The 13,249-nt window shown below is 34.7% G+C and overlaps 1 protein-coding gene across 8 annotated transcripts in view; it reads right to left on the bottom strand.

The window, feature by feature from the left end:
• MAP2 (microtubule associated protein 2) overlaps nucleotides 1-13,249 on the bottom strand; it is a 288,854-nt gene that overhangs the window by 14,475 nt on the left and 261,130 nt on the right. For 4 of the 8 annotated variants that reach the window (XM_061148871.1, XM_061148870.1, XM_061148867.1 and 1 more), the window contains 3 exons: nucleotides 13,037-13,207; nucleotides 11,989-12,136; nucleotides 6,546-6,886 (listed from right to left, as the gene is read on the bottom strand). In XM_061148871.1, the coding sequence (XP_061004854.1) occupies nucleotides 6,546-6,886; nucleotides 11,989-12,136; nucleotides 13,037-13,207 (660 nt within the window). The remainder of the gene's footprint in view (nucleotides 1-6,545; nucleotides 6,887-11,988; nucleotides 12,137-13,036; nucleotides 13,208-13,249) is intronic. The other 4 variants (XM_061148873.1, XM_061148872.1, XM_061148869.1 and 1 more) reach the window with 1 other exon arrangement.

Here is a 13,249-nt window from a genome sequence, read left to right on the forward strand (position 1 = left end):
AATGATCTGCCACTGTACTCTCTCTGCATATAAGCTTAATTGCTCCTGTAGAGAAAGGAGCTTTTTTTCCTCCCCCAAATGGGGTTACTCTAAGAAAGAGCAGGAATACAAAATGTGGGATATGCCTGCAGGCAGGAATAGGTCTCTCTTACTAGAAATTAGCTGAAACATGAAACATGAAAAATGAAAGAAAATACAATCCCAATTTTAGTTTTGAATAAAACAGTTTATAAACCAGAGTTAGTAATCGCGATGTCAACTTGGGTTCCTTGAGCAATGGGAATCTGATTTTTTTTTGACACTCTCTGCTGCTGCTTTTTAAAAATAAAATATCCACATGTCAACTCAAGATAGCAAGATACGGAAAGTAACTTGGTGTCTAAAAGTTGGATTCTGTTCTCAGTTCTTTACAATTTGGTGCTGGGCCCTCAGGCATCCTCTAGGTATGAGCCTCAATTACAAAATCATTTCTTTCTTTCCCCATCCAAGGTAGTCTTACACAGAATTGAGTGACATTCAATTGACTTCCCTTCAACTTTATAGGGCAGTAAGCTTTTTCTTTGGGTTTGCCTCATTTCTTAGGAATGCTTATGAAGTTTTTCTTTATCCTTGCATAATAAAAACACTTTCTGCCTTTCTCAAAAGTATTTCCTATTCCATAACATTCAACTTTAATGAAACTATGTAGCCTCTATAGAGTCCATAGGCATCATATATTAAAATAAAAATATTTTTATGTCATATATATTCCTGAAGATTAAAAGTTCTCTGGATAGTGCTCTTCAAATATTCATCTGTTAACAACCTGGTACTCTGGTCAGAATGCACACAGGTATATAAACATTATAGTCCATTCTGAATTTTAATTAACACTTACGTACACTGACCAATAACATCTTCAAAACGAAGTCTATCAAATATAAACAGTAAGTATATTCCTTACACATTTAAACAGAAATAATAGTTCATGTCAAAACAAACAATTCCACAGAGCTCTAAGGAAAAGAATGTGGGAGAGGATCCATTTAGGTGAGAGCTCAATTCTCCTGTGTAGGCTGTGTCACAAAGGGCAGAAAGTAGAACTACACTGAGAAATCTTGGAGTGAATAGATAACGCTGAAAAATTTGGAAATAACTTTTTGGTGAACAGACATTGAGTTTAGCCATTAGAGCTGCTGTTACACAGTTTAAGCGGTCTGTCCATGGACACTGGAAGGAAAGTTACAAACACAACAGTCATTGTGACTCATGAAAATTAACATACAAAGAGGTTTATAAAGTTCATATGCCATAACTTCTTGACATTACATTTTTTCTTTAGTTTAAAACTTTAAGATAGTGTAAGGAATATTAGGCCACGTTGGTAATAAACTAACTTTTCAAGAGTCCGTTCAATTGTTTGAAAACAACCTGAGATTCAAGGCTGTTCCCATGTCCTTGTTTGGTTTGTAAATGAACAACAAACAAAAAGAGAGTCTACAGGTCTCAGCTTTGTAAACCCAAAGTAATAATTTTTCCATCATTTTTAATAATTAATATTTATGAAGCCTAGCTTGAAAACTTTTCATTACCTTACAAAAGTACTTGAATTATAGTTATTAAAGTTCTGTTGCATAAAGACAGAGTCCCTGATTTCAAGGAGCTTTCATTTTGAGATAATGATGACTTTGGTTGCAAAAAAAAAATTTCTTGTCAATATTATGTAATATATTTTGGTGAACAGCTTTTCTTCATGCTGGGTTGACTGAGAGTATTTTACAATTAGTGGGGTATTTTATTATACTTTTTAACTAGTACTTATTTGTAACCCTAAGGTGATGGAAAGAAATGGCTTGGAAAAAAATTTAAAATCAAATAAAGGCAGGACACCAGGGGAGGACAAGAAAAACAAACACTTCTGCTTAGATTGTACAGACCACGTGTCATGTGTCACATAGTACACAGCAGAGTCTTCGTAAATGATTAAAGAATAAATATGCAAATAAGAAAAAGATCTAAATAAACTTATTTTTCTCTGTTTATAAAATTTTTGATTCTGTAAATGTGCCTATGTATATTGATAGCACCTTAGTAGACCTTCACAAAATTGGTCATAATAATTTTATATGATAAGAAAAAAATCCTGTTTCACCATAATTTATAGTTGCCTCCAGAATTAATTTCATTTTTCCCCTTGAATATAAAATTGAAAGCAACTCATTCAAGGTAGCACATGAAAGGCCAAAAAAGTCTCAGGATATTGCCTACAATTTTATATAAAAAATATAAAAAAGATTCCACTTTACATTTCATTTAATTCATTTTCTTCTTACTCTCTCTCATTGCTTCTATTTAAAAAACACTGCTTTTTCACTCACCTTCAGCTTGCCCTTTGTGGCACAAATATTTATGGAGTCTGTTAGAGTATATAAAGGGATTTATTTTTACTTTTATTTTTAATTGGAGGATAATTGCTTTATTACTTTATAATATCGTTATGGTTTCTCTAATACATCAACATCAATCAGCCATAAATATACACATGTCTCCTCTCTCTTAAACCTCCTGCTAAGTTGTCTCCCCTTTAGGATGTTACAGAGCATTGGATTTGGGTTGCCTGTGTCATACAGAAAATTTCTACTGGCTATTGACTTTACATGTGGTAATGTATCTGTTTCGATGGATCTGATCCATAGACAGAAAAAATGCCACTCATTCAGCTATTGTTTAATTTTTTTTAATGTCACACATTTAGAGAAACTGGTTATTTTCCTATCTTTGTTCAAATCAAGCAGCCGAGTCCTTAAAAAGCTAACACTATTTATTTTAAAATTTAGATTTGGATGACCATAGATTAAGGAGCTATGTACAGTGAGACAGTTTCAAATTAATACACTTAATAAGATACCTTTACCTATCCCTTGAGTTAAATTAACCAAGCTTACTATCTATAGTGAATTTGAGATTGCATATGTTCTTACCAGTAGACTGAATTTACATTTTAGCAAAAAGATGAACTTTATTGCTTTTTGCAACGCCCCTCACAGCTTCACCTAGCTTATTATCTATTCCATTAGGCATTGACCTACCTCACTGAACTGAGCTCTGAGTTGAGCCTCTTTGCCAAAAGAAAACTGGACTTTAACAGAAGAGATAACAGCCATAAGCACACAACTTAACACATATGGAAGAGCAATAAACATTGAAATTGGGGCAAATAATAAAAGCTTCCCAACGTGGAAGGTTGTTGTTGAATTCCTAAGACACATATATCTTCTATTAGAGATTTCTTCTCTTTATATTCAGTGACTGCACAAACTTTAATACAAAAATAATAATGCTTTAAAAATTAAATTATTTACATACAATCAAACCACTCCAAATTTTATGACAGTAGAGTCTGTAGAGATGGTCTGAATTATATGAATTAAGGTTATAACGACCTATTTACTCCCATCTTCACTAATAAGAATTGTGTGACTATTTTTCTCAGTAACTATAGATGACATATGTCTGCTATAAAACTGGGCTCCTATAGAAGGTATTGCTATTGTCCTATTCTCTTTAATGATTCTGGGTTGGTCACTATCCATTCAAATATCCTAATATATACAATTTACTATTGGGGACAACATACTACTGGCTTCGATTTCCCCAGTTTATGGATTCTCAACCAGATATTAATAACAAGGGTCTTTGGCATATTATTACTATCTTGATAATTTCTAAGAAACTTTTACATAAAAATTTTTTTAAGTTGTTTTATAAAGTTGAACCTTTAAAATCCAGTGAAAATCCCCAGTTTAACATGTACAGAAAAAGAAACTCTCCTCACCCTCTGTATGTGAGAAGACCATACACTATAAGGAGGCTTTTAGGAGCATAGTGTTAAATGTTGAGTAAAATATGTTTCCTACAAAGACAGTTCAACTGTAGTGCATCCAAATTTTCTAATTCATTTTCCTCTCCAATTTAAATACATTGACGCCATCTATCACAAAATAGTAGGCAAATATACTCCTTTCATCTATGTCTTATCTTGGTGAGGAAACACTTCCCATTTCTCCAACAAAAGTCACTTTATAATTCCACTATTGTAGAATTTTTCCAAGTCATCTGAAATTGCAATAGGATAATTTTGCATTAGTTTAACACTGGCCTCATGGAACAAAAGATTTTCTTCAATTGACATGGTGATTTTGAGGCTAATTCTATTCTTTCTTTAATTTTCTTTGTTATATGTGTTTGCTAGCCCTTAATTACCATAACCTCTAGGGCAGCACTGGTTCACCTCAGAAGAATGTCTTTACATCAACTTTAGGAATTAACAAAAACAGGAGAAAATTAAAATTAGACACAGAAATATTCACAGCAAGATATAAAGAAGTAAAAGAGAAAATAAATTTAAGTCTTCACATTTGGGGGTTGGTTTAACTTAATGATTCTAGCAAAGCTGAGGCCAAAACCACTTTCTGTCTTTCTACCTTTAAAAGTCCTTTGAATAAAGTGCTCCGGCCTGGTGCACTGGGAAGACCCAGAGGAATCGGGTGGAGAGGGAGGTGGGAGGGGGGATCGGGATTGGGAATACATGTAAATCCATGGCTGATTCATATCAATGTATGACAAAACCCACTGGAAAAAAAAAATAATAAAAAATAATAATAATAATAAAAATAATAAAATAAAAAAATAAATAAATAAAAATAAATAAAAGTCCTTTGAATAAAATCTTTATTGTCAAATTAGATCAATAAGCATTTACGTTTTATTAAATTTTCTTTTTAGTTTCAATAAAATATCTTTGAGATAATTAACTCCCGTGTGATTCTAAGAAGAAATAGATTCTTTTAAGTATCAATATTTTCCAGAAGATAGGCAAATAAACCTCACATTTAATTAAGGAAAATATTAGGACACTAGGATATTCACAAAAAGAGAACTGATTTAAATACACATGATAACTACTCTATTTTAGGAGGTAGATCAAAAGAACAAAAATGATAAACTTGCAAACTGGTATAAATTTATTTTATTCAACTTTTTTCAATTATTTATGTATATATATAAAATAATATTACATTTGGATATTTCCAAAAGGCTTGAAATATTTCCTTCTCTTGGATATACAAAAGTATGATAAAGGCAAGAGTATGAGACTTTGGGAATTATAGGCTTAAATGTGATATAATTTGTTTTCTTTTTTTTTTTGCTTAAAAAGGTTTCTTGTAGCTCATATTTTAATTACATTCTTCTATAAAAAAAGGATCTTTCTGTGACTATATTATTATAGAATGTTACAGTTGTTCTAAAAATGGAATTCTGAGCCCTTCCTCCCTTCTTTGGTTGATTTTTTTTAACTCTGGACTTTCTTGAACAGAATCATAATGAGAAAGCAGAGAAGTCTGTTGCTAAAGGAAAAAGCAACATTAAATTTTTGTTTCAATGCTGAGTGGGAGTCTTTGACAGCTTCATGTTTTGGCAAGACATTTCTTCTAAACCTGCTGAAAATGTATTTTCTTTGGCGTGAGAGAGGGATACCAGAAATCAGTGGCAGAAAATACAAGAGACAAAAAAAAAAGAGAGGAAAAAAATATTTGTTTTTTTTTTTAAAGTTTTTCTTGGTATATTGAACAAGGGCATTATACTTTGTTAATGTATAAAGGAAATTACTGCTTTCCTCCTTTTACTCAAGGATGGGTGTTTCATCTCTTCATTTACAATAAAAGTCAAACTATGGGCATATCAATATCACAAGGGAAACATCAGGTGATATTTGTTTTATCTCCTTCCAGGCTAATTGCTTTGTCCAGACATACAATGTGTAAGCAATGTTTAGGTTAAGGTAGAACTCAAGCTCTCTGGTTAGAAAAAATAAATATAAATGTTTGCTCTGAAGCTGAAGTTAAGAGACAATAGGTAGAGTTTTACTAATAACTCTATTTAACACAATTATTCTGAAACGGAATTTCTTATAGACTCATGTAGAGTCATTTATTAATTACCAACGTGAATATCTGCCCTTTGCAATGTTTAGGCAATAGCAGGCTGAGAAAACAACTTGGGGAATCATGCTCTGATTTGGAATGAACATGGGGAAATGGTAGTCATAGGAAATCCTTGGGGAGAAGGAAGGTGATAAAAGTAGTATCACTAAAAGATGGCCAAATGAGCTCAAAGCCAGTATCATACCAGAATTCATACCAGATAATACTCGAATTTATACCAGAAATGAAACTTATATCTCCTAAGTTAAAATCCACAAGTCAACAGAGATACATTCAAAAAGGATCTATTAGGTAATCAACTAAGAGATTCTCCTCTATGGTTAAATCAATTTTTATCTAATAATAACCAGAAGGAATGGACATGGCATATTATTTACACTATATTCTATAAGGTAGCTTTCGCAGATAAGATCCAAACTACTGCTAATAAATCACAACCAGTAACGCCATAAAACCTCCATCTCCCTTTTAACAACTGTAAGCCTGTAATGAGGATGGAAACATAGTAAGTAACGGGGATTATACTTCGGCAGCAAATATGTGTGTTCATGTGATTCTTACCTGGCCCCCTTTAGGCTGGTATTTGATGTTGTCTGTGGATCCAATTTTGGATTTGACATTCTTCAGGTCTGGCAGTGGTTGGTTGATAAGCCGAAGCTGTTTGGGAGTAGCAGGAGATTTTGGAGGCGTGCGTATAATGGCGACTTTCTTCTCACTGGGAACCAAGATGGCCGACTTGGGGGTTCCTGGTGTGTGAGGGGTCCTGGGGTAGCTGGGGGTTCCAGGAGTGCCTGGGGTGCGTGAAGAATAGCTTGGTGGGGTGCCAGGAGTGATGGCCGTTGATCCAGGGGTAGTGGGTGTGGAAGTGCCACTTTTTCCTGCTCTGCGAATTGGCTCTGACCCTATATTAACAAAACCAAACCCAAACCACAGTGTCAGAAAGTTCTTCCCTGAGATACCCCTTTTCCCATCCATTGTTAGAACTTACAATTCATCAAATTTCTAAAGGGTTTAGGATATTTACATATTACAACAATGCTTGAAAAGGTGAGAATCTCGTATTTTTAGGCTCACAAATTGATGACATTCTTTTGAACATGCATTGCTATCAGTGTGAAGATAATACTTGGGTTTTCCTGATTTATTCTTAATTTTCATTATGAATATGTCAAAAATATTTTTTACTTGCATGGTCATTAAAGCATATGGATCTGCCTTTAGTTGGAAAAAAGAGTCTGCACTTAATATTCTTTGTGGACTCATATAAACTGAAGATTCTTTGAATGATGTGTAGAATATTTATTCCTTTGTGCAGAAAGTTTATTCCGAGATCCACGTGGATATACAACACAAAACAGTGTATTTAGATCACATGATTTTGGCCTGTGTAGAAAATTATTTAGCTTAAAAAAATCTAGCTCTCTCTTTTGAAAAGTGGGATGTTACAACAATTTATTCACAGTGAATCTTGTACTTGACTGTGTTTTCTCCCATACTTTCAGTACTAGCTTGCAGTTTGGAGTCAAATCAATAATCCCTCACTGTCTATTATACAAGATGCTGTAAGATGCATTTCTTTGCCTCAACTTGATGTTACCCTCATTTTATCATTTAACTCTTTCCCCCATTTTCCTATGCTGTTTCTCTTTTATATTATCTTTTAAAATGTGTGCGTAAATGCCACTTCAAATGCTTTTTTAAAAGAATAATGATATTAAAAAGAGGACACACCTTAGGAGACTCTCATTAAAATAGGAGATTCTCACTTTTTCAAAGAACTTTTGTGAATACCAAACATTTGATAACCAAACATGTGCATACACAATAGATGCGGCTCTTTTTATTTCTTATTCAGTAATAAGGACTTTAAGGCTCATTTACCCAGATGACATTAAATTCTAAGGCAGATATGATACTCAGCTTCTTAATATTTGTTGAGCTTTCCTCTTAAATCTAAAAGTCTGTTCTCCTAAAATAATACATTGATTCCAATAATAGAATACTGACTTACGTTGTTTATGTTATACAAATTCTCTCACTTTAAAAACTATTTTATAGAAAGGGCATGGTTTTTAGTTTTTACTGCTAAGTATGTAACTCTGTGGGGCTTTCCTGGTGACTCAGTGGTAAAGAATCTGCCTGCCAAAGCAGGAGATGCAGGTTGGATTCCTGGGTCAAGAAGATCCCCGAGAGAAGGAAATGGCCACCCACTCCAGGATTCTTGCCTGGGAAATCCCATGGACAGAGGAGCCTGGTGGGCTACGGTCCATGGGGTTGCAAAGAATCGGACAGGACCTAGTGACTAAATGACAACAATGTCACTTTGTAAAATCAATGAATCTTCTAGAAATTTTGAGGAGGATAAAGATATAACTCATTAACTTTAAAATCAGTAAAGTAGAAGGAATCTTAGAGTCAACTGATATAACTCATCATCAATGTAGAAAGTTCTTCCTGAGAAGGGGGACAATTATTAATAATCTTTGCTTAAATATTTACAAGGAGTGAGCTCAAGTCTGCAGACAAAATAACTCTACCCAGGCTCAATCTCCTGGAGAAACAGAACAATTTCCTCTCTCAGTGAACAGTTTTCACATATCAAGGAAAGTTGCCCTGTGTCCTTTTGGTCTTTTAGTAGAAGGGAAAGACATAGGTAGACGCTTCAACGATAAATATGAAATGGGATTTGAGAAGAGTAAAGTGACAAATTAGTGATTTTTATTGCTTTCCACAAATATGACATTTCAAGACCAGGGTAATACAACCACATTCAACTTGGCTTTTTGTAGATTCCTGGCTACAAAGTTTGTTTATGGGCCAAGGTTTTGATCTTGGTTTGAGTCAGTCAGTATGTTCTGAAAAATCTCTTCAGAAAACTTATTTCTCCCCCAAATGTATTCTCCATCATTTCATCTTTCTTGACTATCTCAGGTCTTCTGGGGAGGGGGATCATATCTTTATTCTTTGTCCCTCTACCTAGCACTGGTGTCTTTTGTTGGGCCTGAACACAGCAGAAGTTCAACATATTTTCTTTTTTAATGTTACGGACTTGATTCAAAATTTCTCTATGTACGGAGGAAATTTTACTGTAATGGAGACTGAGTGGAAGCAATATTCCAGATATGCATAACAACATTAACTAAGAAAAATATTTGAGAGTTATTTTGTGACTCAGTGGACATGAATCTGAGCAAACTCAGCACTAGTGAAGGACACAAGAGACTGATGTGCTATATACAGTCCACGAGGTTGCAACGAGGTGGACACTACTTAGCGACTCCATAGCAACAAGAGTAAATGGCTTTATGTTTTGAATATGTCAAGGAGGAAGGTACTGTGTTATATCTGGAAAATGAGAAAAAATCAGTCACAAGTATTAAGAAGCTCTTAATACTGCAGTTCAATAGATATCAATCAATTTTTATTGTAATAAATTATGTTCTAGTCATCAAAAAATGACAAATTTGAGTGTTTCCTATGTGTTCTGAAATAGAAAAGATTAAATCTAAGTTACTAAAATGATTAAAAAGTATTTATGAGTTACTCTATTACAGTTTGTTCTTACTTATCTTGTCAAGTCTACAATGACAATGTCTTTCCCTCCCTTTGGGCTAAATAAACTTCTTGCATAGCATTCTTTCAAATCTTTTCAATAGCAGTACAAAATGCTAGAACATTCCCTTGTGCAGTTAAGGAGTAATAGTGTTAGTTGCTCAGTTGTGTCCAACTCTGATCCCACAGACTGTAGCCCGCCAGGCTCCTCTGTCCATGGGATTCTCCAGGCAAGAATACTGGAGTGGACTGCTATTCCCTTCTCCAGGGGATCTTCCCGACCCAGGGCTTGAACCCCAGTCTCCTGCAGGCAGATTCTTTACCTTAAGGAGATGATAGACAAATGGGAGAGGCAAATTGTTTGTTCTGCTAATTGTCCCTATGTCTTTTAGCTACTGCTATGCAGGGATAAAATATACCCTATGTCCTTAGATTATCAGAGTATCAGTTATGTTCATTACCAAATAATACAATGCCATATGCTTATGAATGTAAATAAAGTTAAAAAGTCAAAATAGATTTGGCTCAGGACATAAAAAGCAATTTGTATAGAGGTGGACACAACTGAAGCGACTTAGCATGCATGCCATTTTGAAAGGCAGAGCACAGTGGCTTAAAGTTGGGATTTGTGGGAGAAAGTGCCATTTTGCTTCCATAGCAACAAACACAAGTGCAGTTGAAGGTGTGCCTTTGGGGAACACTTGGTGCCTTTGGGGAACACTTGGTGACTTTGTGTTGGCTCAGCAACCCTGGGGTTATTGTTGATGCCCAATTCTAACTCCAAATATTTGGAGTTAAATTCTCCTCTGAAGATAATGGACTCTTAAAGGTTTTCTTTGCTAGTTCATTTGAATACTTCATATGTGTTAAGAGTTTTAGTGATTTCAAAGTGTTCCTAGCATGTATCTCAAAGGATGTTAATGCTTCATGAATCCAAATGTTTCGGGACACAATTGCTCTCATTATAACGAACACTTTCATTACAGGCAAAAAACAAACAGTTTAAGTGTCATACAAAATAGTCACATTTGAAGTGGGGCTGCTGCTGCTGCTGCTGCTGCTAAGTCACTTCAGTCGTGTCCGACTCTGTGCGACCGCATAGACGGCAGCCCACCAGGCTCCCCCGTCCCTGGGATTCTCCAGGCAAGAACACTGGAGTGGGTTGCCATTTCCTTCTCCAATGCATGAAAGTGAAAAGTGAAAGTGAAGTCGCTCAGTCGTGTCTGACTTTTCAGGACCCCATGGACTGCAGCCCATCAGACTCCTCTGTCCATGGGATTCTCCAGGCAAGAGTACTCGAGTGGGTTGCCATTGCCTTCTCCGAGAAGTGGGGCAATTACTATTAAATACTTAAAAAATAAGTGGTGAAATCAACTGTAATGCAATAGTAGTAGCAATTTCCACCACTTTCTTTTTTTTTCCCCCCACCACTTTCATATGGATTTTAAATGACAGATATGCTATTCTCCAAATGTTTCTACCATTTTGTAATAGTTTCTAAATGACAGGGATACTATTTTCTGAGTGACTCTATAGAACAATTCCCTAGTACTATTTCTTCTAAATGAATATAGAGAAGACATTAAAAGGACAGGTTGTGAATTTATCAGTAGGCTGAAAACCAAATTCAACCACTTACTAGCTGTGTAGTACTGACAAATTACTGTCTTTAAAAGGTCAGTTTTCTCATCAGTAGATTTAATGAGGCTATTAATACCTGACCATCAGCATTTTAATTGAATTGATTGAAAAATGTATCAAGATTTCAGCATCTATAAATGATTAATAAATAATAGCTAATTTTGTGGTAGTAGAAACACATTTATGAAAATAGTTTGAATTACTAGATAGTCTTGGTAGTAACATAGTATGTAAGTGAGTAATGATTGGAGCATTTTTATATTCTTCACATAAACTATGATCATTGCTGAGCATTACATTATGAGATCAAAAGAAATTGAAGCTATCACACAGAACATGCTATGTTAACAGCTTCACTGGAATGCAAATTCTTACCAAATTGAGCAGGATTCTTGATTTTGAGTGTTGATTTTTCAGTTAGTTTTTATGACTTGGAATTCTAATAAAGGTTACGCTTTCATATTTAAAAAAATCCCTGGCAATTGCTTTTCTATGCTAATTAGTCCTTTTGAATTATCTTTTTCACTTTAAACTTGAAAGAAGAGAAAAACAATCCTGAAGGTGACTTAATTTCAATCCTATTTAATGGATAACAAAGTAGTATATATTCATTTCCTCCATCAGTTGTTTTGACTCAAATAATTGTTTTGGACCCACTGATAGTCTGAATTTCTGATTCTTAGGACAAATATAATCCGACGTAAATACAGGCTGTATTTGAAAATGTAAAATATAAATATGTTATAAGCTACTCCACTTAAGGGATTTTTAAAAAGTGAATGAAAAGGAAGCCAAACCAAAATAAACCTACGAGTGGTCCGCCGTGCAGAAGAGGAGATAGAACTGTTGAGAGAGAAGGAGTTCTCATCTCTGTCTCCTGATACACCTCGGCGAGGAGGAAGGATGGAGGAAGGTCTCGGCAGAGAAGAACGCTTCTCTGGGCTCTTGGTAACTCCATCCTGATTGGAGAAAACAAAATGACGTTGGGTTCCCGTGAATCTTCGGATACAGAGAGATTATACTGCCCTGGCTAAAATTATCCTCCTGGGTCAATAGAGGAATTTCTTTTACACTACTGACTTGTACATACTTAATAAGTATTTGTCCTTTACAACTTAGAAAGAGTTCAGAATACAAAAATATATTATTTTGGAGTGAATGCTAAAAATTGACTGTGAAATTCAAATTCTAAGTGATAACATGAGTAGAAATGTGCTGAAGTAATCTCCAGGTAATTCATAATTTTCCTGACCAGTCTTCATCAGCATGATACTGTATCACTAAGACTGGCAGAAGGGCACTGCATGAACAGTATTTAACGATGACCACTCCTGTATATAGTGCACTTCTGTGACAAGAATGCTAAGCACTTTACATTCACTGGTTATTTAATTTTTACCCCAAAATATTATATGCATTTTAGAGCTGAGGAAACAGGTTTCAACAGTTTATGTAATTCTTGTTAAGAATCACTGAACTGGGATGTAGCAGATTTAGTATTAAATCCTGATGTGTCTGATGCTGAGCCCAGACTGTCCATTATATTTTATATAATTTGGTACCCTTAGATTATATGTGTCACATATAATATGAAATATATTTTGTATTTGAAATTTTATTAAATATCAAATAATAAATTATGTACTGTATATCTTACAAAAACACAAGTTCCGTTTTTTAATGATTAAGCTGTTTATAACTACTGAAACATTTAATTGGTATCAGATTTTTAATAGGGTATATTGTTTATATGTCAAACACTTTAGGATTGAAACTCTTGGCTTTCAGACATTTACTGAATTGCATCCTTCTCCCCAGTTATATTCCTTTCTGGACCTTTGGTTGGCTTGCTGCCTTACCTTGTTCCCTGATTCTGAGTATGGTAAGCGGTCTGTGGGGCCCGCTGAGGTGAGCTGTGTGAATAAACTGTCAGAAAATGTAGCCCTTTTAGTCGCGCTAGGGCAGGCTGAGCTGCATCTTGGGGACTTTGTGCTACTCTGTAAGGCAGGAATCTTTGACAAGGTAGAATTCTAGCCATGGAAGAAAACAAACAAAAGCACAAAATAAACCAA

Source organism: Dama dama, chromosome 8 (assembly GCF_033118175.1).
Source record: "Dama dama isolate Ldn47 chromosome 8, ASM3311817v1, whole genome shotgun sequence".
In the NCBI taxonomy this organism is placed as follows: domain Eukaryota; kingdom Metazoa; phylum Chordata; class Mammalia; order Artiodactyla; family Cervidae; genus Dama; species Dama dama.